The sequence below is a fragment of the Capsicum annuum genome, chromosome 12 (assembly GCF_002878395.1).
Source record: "Capsicum annuum cultivar UCD-10X-F1 chromosome 12, UCD10Xv1.1, whole genome shotgun sequence".
Lineage (NCBI taxonomy): Eukaryota > Viridiplantae > Streptophyta > Magnoliopsida > Solanales > Solanaceae > Capsicum > Capsicum annuum.
In genome coordinates this window covers 187,141,561-187,151,860 of record NC_061122.1, presented here as the reverse complement: position 1 = coordinate 187,151,860, position 10,300 = coordinate 187,141,561, and the positions used below count along the sequence as shown (strand labels likewise).

Sequence of the window (10,300 nt, the reverse complement as noted above, 5' to 3'; positions counted from 1 at the left end):
ACTACTGCCTCGTTATTGATACAAAAAGAAGAAAAAGACATGCCAATGGAGAAAAATGATTACTAAATTAATTAATTGAACATTTTACAATATATACTATGATTGGAAGTGCAACTCTATCTTAAGATCACATCACACAAATTAAAAATGTTGGGTCAGGTCCATTTATAAAAGAAGGTGCAATATTCCTGACTGTGTATCCTCATACAACAACCGGTATACATCCATAGGAAAAAATATACATAGATTACAATTACTGCCTCATAATTGGAAAATAAAAAAACATATGCCAATATTTTTTTTATTTTTATTTTTTGCTATGGTCATCAATTGAATAAAGTTGCAATTGAGAAACCTTGGAATTATAGGACTTTCTTAGCTGACATTTAGTAATAATCAACGGAGACTTCATCTCTGATAAAAAAAAAAAAAAAAGCAGTTTGCTGCATTAAACTTCTCAGTTCTCACTATGAGTAGGATTTGGGAAGGATCCGACCACATAAGTCTATTATACACAATGCTATTTTATATTTCTACAAGAGACTATTTTTAGACTTGAACCAGTGACCTGGTCACATGACAACAACTTTATTAACTATTTCATCTTCGAGGAAGACCGATAAATAGCTGTGTCTCTACCTCCATTTTTTGAGTTTGAGGATTTTCATCTTCTTGTCCATCAATAAATAAAGGCCGTGGGCTGATCTCAAACTGAAAAACAATTTAAAGAATATTTAGCTTATGTTATATGTAATCTATATCTATACCTATAATAATAATATAATAATATATTAAAAGTGAGAAGAATCTTAGATATATAGTTTGAATTTTTTGTCCTTCATTAAAAGTCTTTGTTTTAGAAAAAATCGTCTTTTCACATTGTTTTTCCTAATATTTAAGAGTTAAAAATTAATTAAATATATTCATGATAAAACCTTTTCTTATTCGATGTTATCAAAATTAATGACAACTAATATTTTTTTCATTAATTTAAGAATTCTAAATCTACCAAATTTAATTTATTTAAAAAACAAAAAATTTAAAAATAAATATAAAAGCATTAGAATATGAAAAATTTAAGAAGTATCAAAAAATTTTAAAAATGTTAAGTACGTGATAAGAATGTAATTAATAATCTTTGGAAAGTGATTAAAATTTTTACACTTAATTAAAAATCTCCGCAATAGATAAAATTATTTAATTTAAATAATCAAATTATACACGTGCAAAAATTAATTCAAAAATTACAGCAATACACTGTAGGTGCAAGTTCACTCTAAAATATTTACACAAGTTTGTGTCAGTTTCATGTAGCAGCGATAAAACTATTACTTGCCTAATTTGTCTACCTCAGCTTTTTATGATTCCTCTAATTCAGCTCTTTCAAAATTTTAGCTAATACTAGTGTTAGTTGGCTTGTGTTAAATCCCGAGCTCAAATTACATTAATATTAATATTTATATTTATAATTATTTTTTATTTTTTTCTACTCTTGTTAGTATTAGTTGAAAATAGTCAATACTTTTAAAATATTAAATCGTATATATGTTTAATTTCTTGTGTCCTGTTTCTTTTTTAGTTCGTTTACAAAAGAATATATCTTTTCATTTTTTTACTCTTTTAATTTATCTCTTTCTATATGACATGTTAAATATCACAAGATTAAAATTTTTTTTGGTTCTTTCCGCATATATCTTCAATTTAACATCATAAAATTCAAAAGTCTTCATCACGCGTTTAAACTTCGGGCTAAATTAAAATCAGACAAACAAATTAAAATGAAGTAAAAGTTTTTGAAAGTTAAAAAACAATATTTTTTAAAATATGTTTTAGACTTTCTTTTCATTTTCAAACAAACGCACGCACTAAAACTGTTCTCCTTTTTATTTACTGAATTTTTTAAAATTTAAGTTTAAACTATCTAAAATAATTGTTGTTTTATGTTGAATTACCTTCATTATATTTTTCTTAATTAAACTTATTGACAAATTCATTTTACTTTTAAGAAATACTATATTTAAGTAATATAAAAAACATTTGATGCTACAAATTATTGTATGAATAAAGTTAATCTATAAATAAAGATAACATTTAAATTATATAGTTGAAAGTCTGATTTAGCAAAATACTTTTGTAAATGTTCTTTCAGTGGGTCAACTCTTACAAGATTATTAAAACTTCAATTAGGGATAAAATAAATTCTAAAAAAATGGGTGTTATCGCTTATTTTTTTTTCATATAAAAGAAATTGTCAATTTTTTAAATTAATTTTTAATTTAATTGGATAAATAGATCTTTTACGGTGTCACTATCATTTTTCTATGGCTCGTTACTTTTTTATAGCATTTTAAATGTCAATCTAATTATTTAAAAGTGAAGTAATATTGAACTTTATCAAGGATAATATAAAAAGGAGACAAAATAAATTAATATGAAATAATAAGTTAAAACAAATGTCAAAGGGTAAATTTAGAAAAAAGAAACCTTTTAAAGTAATTGATAAGCATTCGTTGCAATCTAACTAAAGATGACAAAATATTTGGATAAGCATTAGTTGAAATCCAACTAAGTACTACCAAATCTTTGAATTCTTTTCAAATAAAAAAATAGTCAAATTTTTAATTAATTTTTAATTTAATTGGATAAATAGATCTTTTATGATGTCACTATCACTTTTTCTATGACTCATTACCTTTTTTATAGCATTTTAAATATCAATATAACTATTTAAATTTACCAAAATAATTTATTTTTTTTAGTTATTGTATAATGGCGAGTGAAGTAATATTAAACTTAATCAAGGATAATATAAAAAAGGAAACAAAACAAATTAATATGAAATAATAAGTTAAAAAAATGCCAAAAAGGGTAAATTTAGAAAAAAAAAATCTTTTAAGGTAATTGATAAACATTAGTTGCAATCTAACTGAAGATGACAAAATATTTGGTTAAGCATTAGTTGAAATCCAACTAAGTACTACCAAATCTTTGGATTCTCCCTTTTAATTATTTTTTTTTGAAAATAATTATTAATATTTTTGAATAAACACAATAGAAAGTATAAGTAGAAATCACACTATATAATAAAATATAACTTCTTATTTTTATAAAATCAAATGATATCTTACAAATTATTTAAGTTTTCATAATTAACATTAAAATATCATACATTCTAGTGCTTATTTATTATCAGATCAAACGCATTCTCAGATATTAAACAACTAATTATAATGTTCTACTTTATTTAAAAATTATACAAGAGAATAAATTAAAATTATAAATATCTATTTATTAACATTTTTTTATAGAATCATACGAAGCAATAAAGAATACTAATCCATAAATTGATTTTAAATATATTTAAATTCATTTCATGTGTGTTTAACAATCGAAAATAAGGACATGGATGAAAGTTTTAATGAATCATAATGTTAAAAGATTGCTTTTATGTCTTATCTTATATACGTCAAAAATAAGAGATTAATTTAATATAGTAAACAAGAAATTTCTTTTAAAATAATTTGTCTATCTAATGAGGAAATATTCTATCTTAACTAAGAAGAATCTAAAAAATTAACAAAAGTTAACAAGATATATACTGTAGTAATTTAACATGAGCTAGTTAATATTATATTTTAAATAAGTTGTTTAAAATAATTTTAACAAATAATTAGTAAGTAATTATGTTTTCATAATTTATATGCACTGTAAATCTTTGTACTGATATGTATCACGTGAAGTTTTGAAATTATAGAGGGATTCACTTATTGTGTATAATAGATACACGCCTATTTAATAATTATGAGTATTTTTTTTTTTATTATTTTACCATAATATAGTAATAACTAAAGTAAATACATAATTACCCCCCTGATGTTGACCGAGATTTTCAAAGACACCTAAACTATACTTTCGACCTATTACCCCACGAATCTTACCTAAACCATTTTGAATGCACTATTTTGATCAAAATTTTGATCCTGCGTGTCTACACGCACTTGAAGCACGTGAATGAAAAAAAAATTGAACTAGCGAATTAAAATGTGTCACATGTAATAAAAAGGACCCACTTTTTTAATTTTGTATTTTAGTTTTCTTTTTTCTTCATTTTCCATCTTCTTCTTTCATTTAATTTGCCATCTTCTTCATTTTTTTTCTTCATTTTCCATCTTCTTCCTTCGTTTCTTCTTCTACTTCCTTCTTCTTCTTCCTCTTTTTTTTCTTCTCCATTAATCTTCATTAATTGTGTCACTCGATTTTCTCCGAAGTTAAAATTTTTAGTTTCCGTCAAATATTCATAAACCATTAATGAAAATTGATGGAGAAGAGAGAAGAAATTACTCCGTACTAATGAGTAATGAGATTTCAATACTATTGTCTTCTTCAACTACTCCATTAAAGCTCCATTAATGGAGTTTTATGATTCAAGTATATGGTGTTCAATACGAAAAACAACTATAATCACAAAAAGGAAACTTGATTTCACAACTTTTCAACAAATTAAGAAGATATTAAAGTCAATACATGATTTTGTATCCCACTAGTTTGATTCATTAAGGAAAAAAAAAAAAATTCTGAAATTTTCTAGCTTTAATGGAGAATTGGGAAAAAAGAAGAGAAAAAGAGAGTAATGGTTGTTAATGGAGAATTGGGGAAGAAAAAATGAAGATTGATTAATTGAGAATTGAGAAAGAAGATATGGAGATTGATTAATGGAGAATCGGAGAAGAAAAAATAAAAATTGATTAATTGATGAATAAAATTAAAAGGAAAATTTTGTTAAAAAATATAAAAAAAATGAAATTAAACGTAATTACATGTGGCACCACCTGATTGACGCGTGCATTGCACTCTCTTTGGTGTGACTGAAATTCTGCGAAAAATGATGTATTTGCAAAGGAATAAAGAAGAATCGTAGGGTAATAGGTCGAATACAAAGTTTAAGTGTCTTTTTAAAAATTTCGGCCAACATCAGAGGGGTAATTATGTATTTACTCTAATAACTATTACATTACCTTTATAAAAAAAATATAATATAGTAATAACTACTTTATGTAATTAAATGTGTGGCCAAAAATAATTTTACTTTTTATCATTTATGGAACATATGTGAGTATTTATACATCCATAGATAAACTACGTTTTCCAATATTTCAAGTTATATAACTTTGATTAGACATCGAATTCAAGATACATGAAAAAACTTCACAATATTTATTCCGTGATTTTGGATAAGAGCAGAGAAAGTTTGTCTGAAATCAAAATTAAAAATATTTAAATGGAACAAACTTCAAATATACTTTCTCTTTAAATTTAAAATTATTTTTTTCATTTGATTCAAGTATATTATTTAAATAAATAAGAAAAAAAGAAAAAAAATGTATGATCATGAATTCTAAAGCTATCACATAAAGAAAATTTGAAGAAAAGAACTTCTCCATAACCTTTTGAAGAAAAATAGTGGGCCCCACCCCCTTTAAGATGTCAATTGATTTTTTAAAAAATTTTCAAATCATAGTCATTAGAATTTTTCTAAAACATGCATTTTTTTTTTCTGAAATTCCCTACTCTTTGCATGATGTACAATAAGTTTAAGGTAGACTTTTTGTTAATTGACAAATTTGCCCTTGTTCGTCCTAGTTATGACTCTTCTATATAACAAATAATATAAATATAATATAATAAAAAAATATATTGAGTTTCATTAACTTATTAAATTGCCCTTGAAATAAGTCATATTTACTAAACTACCCTTGGTCGTCCACTTGATCACCTTTCTATATAATAAATAATATATATATATATATATAATCACACTTGATCATTAGAAATATTATTAAAATATTTTTAAATCTTGTTTTCCTCTTGATCTTAAACGCGTCACACATATTTTTTAAATTCAAAAAAAAAATAAAAAATTAGAAAAAGTTAGTTACAATGCAATGTCTCACCTTTTCTCGCAATTCTGCATTTTCTTCCACTAGGACTTTTTCCTGGGACAAAAGAACAAAAAAAAAAACTTACAAATAAAGCAACTATCACACAATTTCTTTTTGAATTGGACTGAAATTTAAATATAATAAATAAATAAACTGATTTTCTGGACTCTGATGCATTTACCTCATACTTTAGAAGAGAAATTTGTTCCCTGAATAGCTGGTTCTGAAATTAAAACACAAGATAGCAAAATATTAGTTCGATTGTAAAAAAGCTTCACGCCACATTAACACATTCATTTTATTTTACGTGAATCTATTTTCTTTTAGGCTCTCTTTATAAAAGAATGATTTCTATCTAAATTTGGAAATATTTTAGTTTAAATTTTTTTTTATTTCCACTACCTTCTGAGGAAAAAAATAAATCTATATCAATTATTTAAGACATAAAAATTTTTTTGCTATCAAATAGTATACCATTTGGTAGCTAGGATACAAGTCAACATGACATAAGCACACAAGGTACAAACACCACAACAACAATTAATTATATACCCTCTCGTTTTAGTTTTTAAGTATCTTATTTGTCTTTAAGTCCATTTGAAAAAGAGTTTTTTTTTTTTTTTTAATATTTCGATAACTCTACAGGACATGCGTAATTAAGATTACAACATTCAAATAGCATTTTAATATATTATGAACGATTTTTTGAAATTCTATGATAAGTTAGATTAAGACACTTACATTGAAATTAATGATGGTACATGATACGTACCTTTCTTGCCCTAATGTTTCTTAAACTTAGATCTAATTGTTCTTCAGCCTGTTCAAGTTCATCAATGGAGGAAGAATCTAAATCTTCTCCTAAAAGCCTTCTGCAATGAACAATATATAAGAGCACAGTAAGTAATCCAGAATTATTTGCATGCCAATTTGTTAACAAATTACTTCTTCCCTTCATTTTTTACTTGTCTAGTATTGACTTGACACACTTCTTTAAAAAAGTAATAAATGGAATTATAATTTTATTATATCACCCTTTGGATACAATAAGTTCAATAGTTTCAAAAATGACATAAGATAAAAGCTCTTTTCATCATTAAAAACAATCAAATTTTCGATCTCTCGCATTACCATAATGAAAAAAAAAAAAAAAGAATGAAAAAGAAGAAGCAGAGACTGCCCTTGTGATATATTATAGTTAATAATAAGGCTTAGAAACTAAATGACATTTTATGATTCTTGACTTCTCAACTTAAGTAAAAATGATTAACTATTTCTTAATAATAAGTGAAAGTGCAGGGAGAAAGTTACTTATGGCTTATTGCTTAGTTTAATTATAGAGAAAAGACAACTATCAGAAATAACTTATTTATTTCATCCGTTAAAAGTTAGGGTTATTCATGCCATCATCATTATAAAACTGGTCCATCCATGTCATTCTTTTTTAACGGTGTTTTTCTAAAAAATCACTTTGTCACGTGGCCTCTTATTAGAGGTCCACGTTAATTTTTTAAATTTTCTTAATATATATATATATATTTTTTTGTAGTTTTGACCCATTAAGAAGAATTTACCCACACCCAACCTATCACCTTAGCCCACTTTAATATTACTCTTAATTTTGACCCTAGATTTAAACATATATACAATCATTTAGTCTTCGAACATAAAATTACACACTTGAATACTACGTTTAAAATAATATATGTTAGAATAATTAATAATTTAAAATGACAAATGAATAAATTGTGATTAAAAAATTAATTTATTTTGACTCTCGAAATCCGAACATCATCACATAATTTAGGACGAAGAGAATACCACATAAATGAAGGACCACAACTTTTAATTAGGAAGAATACCTAAAAATCTCTTCTAAATTTGGATTATAAGTTTTATAATTGAATTATTGATAGTCTTAATTACTTCGTAAATTTGGCTATTTGGTAGTTTTTATACTCTTTAACGTGGACGAGACGTAGAGCATAACTTTTTTCTGCGTGGGTGGATTCTTTAATATACACATTAAAGATCCATTAATATACACATAAATAGTGTCTGCGTGAGTAGGTACCAAACTAAAAAATATGTGGACTGAAAATACCCTACGTACCTAGATGGTGGTCTTTTATTTATTTTATATTTTTTTAAACTCTAACACGCGTAAAAATAAATTATGTTCTACGTCTCGTCCACGTTAAAGAGTATAAAGACTACCAAATAGTCAAGTCCACGAAATAATTAAGACTACCAATAATTCAATTATACAACTTATAATCCAAATTTAGAAGGAATTTTTAGCTATTCTTCCTAATTAAAAGTTGTGATCCTTCATGTATGTGGTATTCTCTTCGTCCTAAATTATGTGATGATGTTCGGATTTCGAGAGTCAAAACAAATTATTTTTTAATCACAATTTATTTATTTATCATTTTAAATTATTAATTATTCTAACCTATATTATTTTAAACATAATATTCAAGTGTGTAAATATAATGTTCGAAGACTAAATGATTATATATATTTTCAAATCTAGGGTTAAAATTAAGATAAACATTAAAGTGGGTTAAGATGATAGGTTGAGTATGAGTGAATTCTTCTTAATGGATCAAAACTTAAAAAAAAAAAAGAAAAAAAATTAAAAATGACGTGGACCTCTAATAAGAGGCCACGTGGCAAAACAATTTTTTTGAAAACCATCTTTGAAAAATAATAGCATAGATGGATCGATTTTATAACGGCGATGGCATGAATGAGCCCAACTACATAAATGAGCCTGATAGTTCAGTGGCATATTTAAGCATTTTCCCTTAATTATATGATATAATTATTGCAACAGTGGGAAGATGTAGAGATAAACCTTTTAGAATTTTCTAGAAGCTCCAGCTTCTTACTCATGCTAACAACCTCCTCTTTCAAATGCTATAAAACAATTCAACAAACAAAATAGAAGCAAATATGTTAAAGAGCTAAGATTCTGAATGATAAACTGTTCATCTATAAATAGCAACATCTGTCATCAAAGGTAACAAATTTTATACTAATTAATCGCAAATGAAAATCATTTACGATGCTTCACTTGTTAGAAACCTTAAGTAAGCATATGTCTATATATAATAAATCCAATATAATATTTTGTGTTTGCAGTACAAATGCTTGACAAGTATATGCTTCTTGTTAGAGGTGATGTTTGTTGCATAAATATAGAGTAAACCATTGTCGCACCATTCATAATTGAGGCTGAATTTATATAACATGCCATACATCACAGTTGTGATGATTAAAGTGTTCCATCTCGGGCCTTAGCATTGTCAATGTTTATTCAAGGCCATTAATTAAATTCTTGTAAAATAAGTACATATGCAACATACAAGCATGGCATAAACTGATAAATTAAACGAAAAGAATGCTAACCTCTGTAGTTTGTTCAAGTAATGTTTTGTCATGTCTCGAATTCTTGTCATTCTTCTGATAACGTTCTATTGTCTTGTTAGTACTGTAAAAAATTGAAGAAATTCATATTATTAGTTATCAAACATGTTACCACAGATATAATCATGTATTTTCAATCTAATGAATGGCAGTACAGTATCCTTCATCTTTGATAGGTACTCATCTTCGTACCAGGATTGTGGAAATTATAATGGTATGGATTATATTCAATTGTGAGTTGTGGGCAAATAGATAAGTTTAACTATCAAACATGATAACCTTTAGGCCGCCTAACTCAATCCCAATAAATAGCTTATGAGATGAAAGACGATAGCAGATATCATTTCCCCATCAATATTGGACATATGAGGCTCCCCAGACACGTAAGACTGGATAACTTGGAGGTCCATCATTGAATAAACTAAGGATATGAATGAGTCTAGTTCTAATACCATAATAAAAGGTAAACATTAATTAAACATAACTCATCCCTAAAAACTATCTCAGCTTCACAAAAGTCCTTTGCTTAGTGTTGCATAATTTACAACTGATAAAAATGATAGACTTTGAATTTCATCACTTTTTTCTAGTTTCTTTGTGAAGATCGGGCAACGGCAACAAGTATTTATTGGTGTCAAAATCCTCTCATGATCTTCAGCATAGTCGTTTGGGTTATCTTGAAATTAGATAACAATTATTGTCAATTAAATGCGTCACTAGACACATAATATGCCTAGCTAGTTGCCCCTGTAATCATGTCTCTCAAGTTTTCTCCTTTCTGTATAGGAGCGGACTTACTTGAAACACACACAAAACATAACGGTTGCGAATTTCTCCACGGTTCCAAGAAAAAAAGGTTTGCTAGACGATCCTCTTGTCAAAGTTGCATTTTCACTTTTCAAATCTTCGCCATTTTATGTATTAGACAT

The 10,300-nt window shown here is 26.2% G+C and overlaps 1 protein-coding gene across 3 annotated transcripts in view; it reads right to left on the bottom strand.

Moving 5' to 3' along the window:
- Positions 1-285: 285 nt before the first annotated feature.
- Positions 286-10,300, bottom strand: part of LOC107851236 (MADS-box protein SOC1) — a 44,977-nt gene continuing 34,962 nt past the window's right edge. The window contains exons 2-8 of one of the 3 annotated variants that reach the window (XM_047401088.1): positions 9,354-9,435; positions 8,800-8,861; positions 6,712-6,808; positions 6,121-6,162; positions 5,952-5,993; positions 4,830-4,873; positions 286-711 (exon numbers count right to left, since the gene is read on the bottom strand). In XM_047401088.1, the coding sequence (XP_047257044.1) occupies positions 636-711; positions 4,830-4,873; positions 5,952-5,993; positions 6,121-6,162; positions 6,712-6,808; positions 8,800-8,861; positions 9,354-9,435 (445 nt within the window). In that variant the 3' untranslated portion in view covers positions 286-635. Of the gene's footprint in view, positions 712-4,829; positions 4,874-5,951; positions 5,994-6,120; positions 6,163-6,711; positions 6,812-8,799; positions 8,862-9,353; positions 9,436-10,300 lie in introns of all 3 variants that reach the window. The other 2 variants (XM_016696182.2, XM_016696183.2) reach the window with 2 other exon arrangements.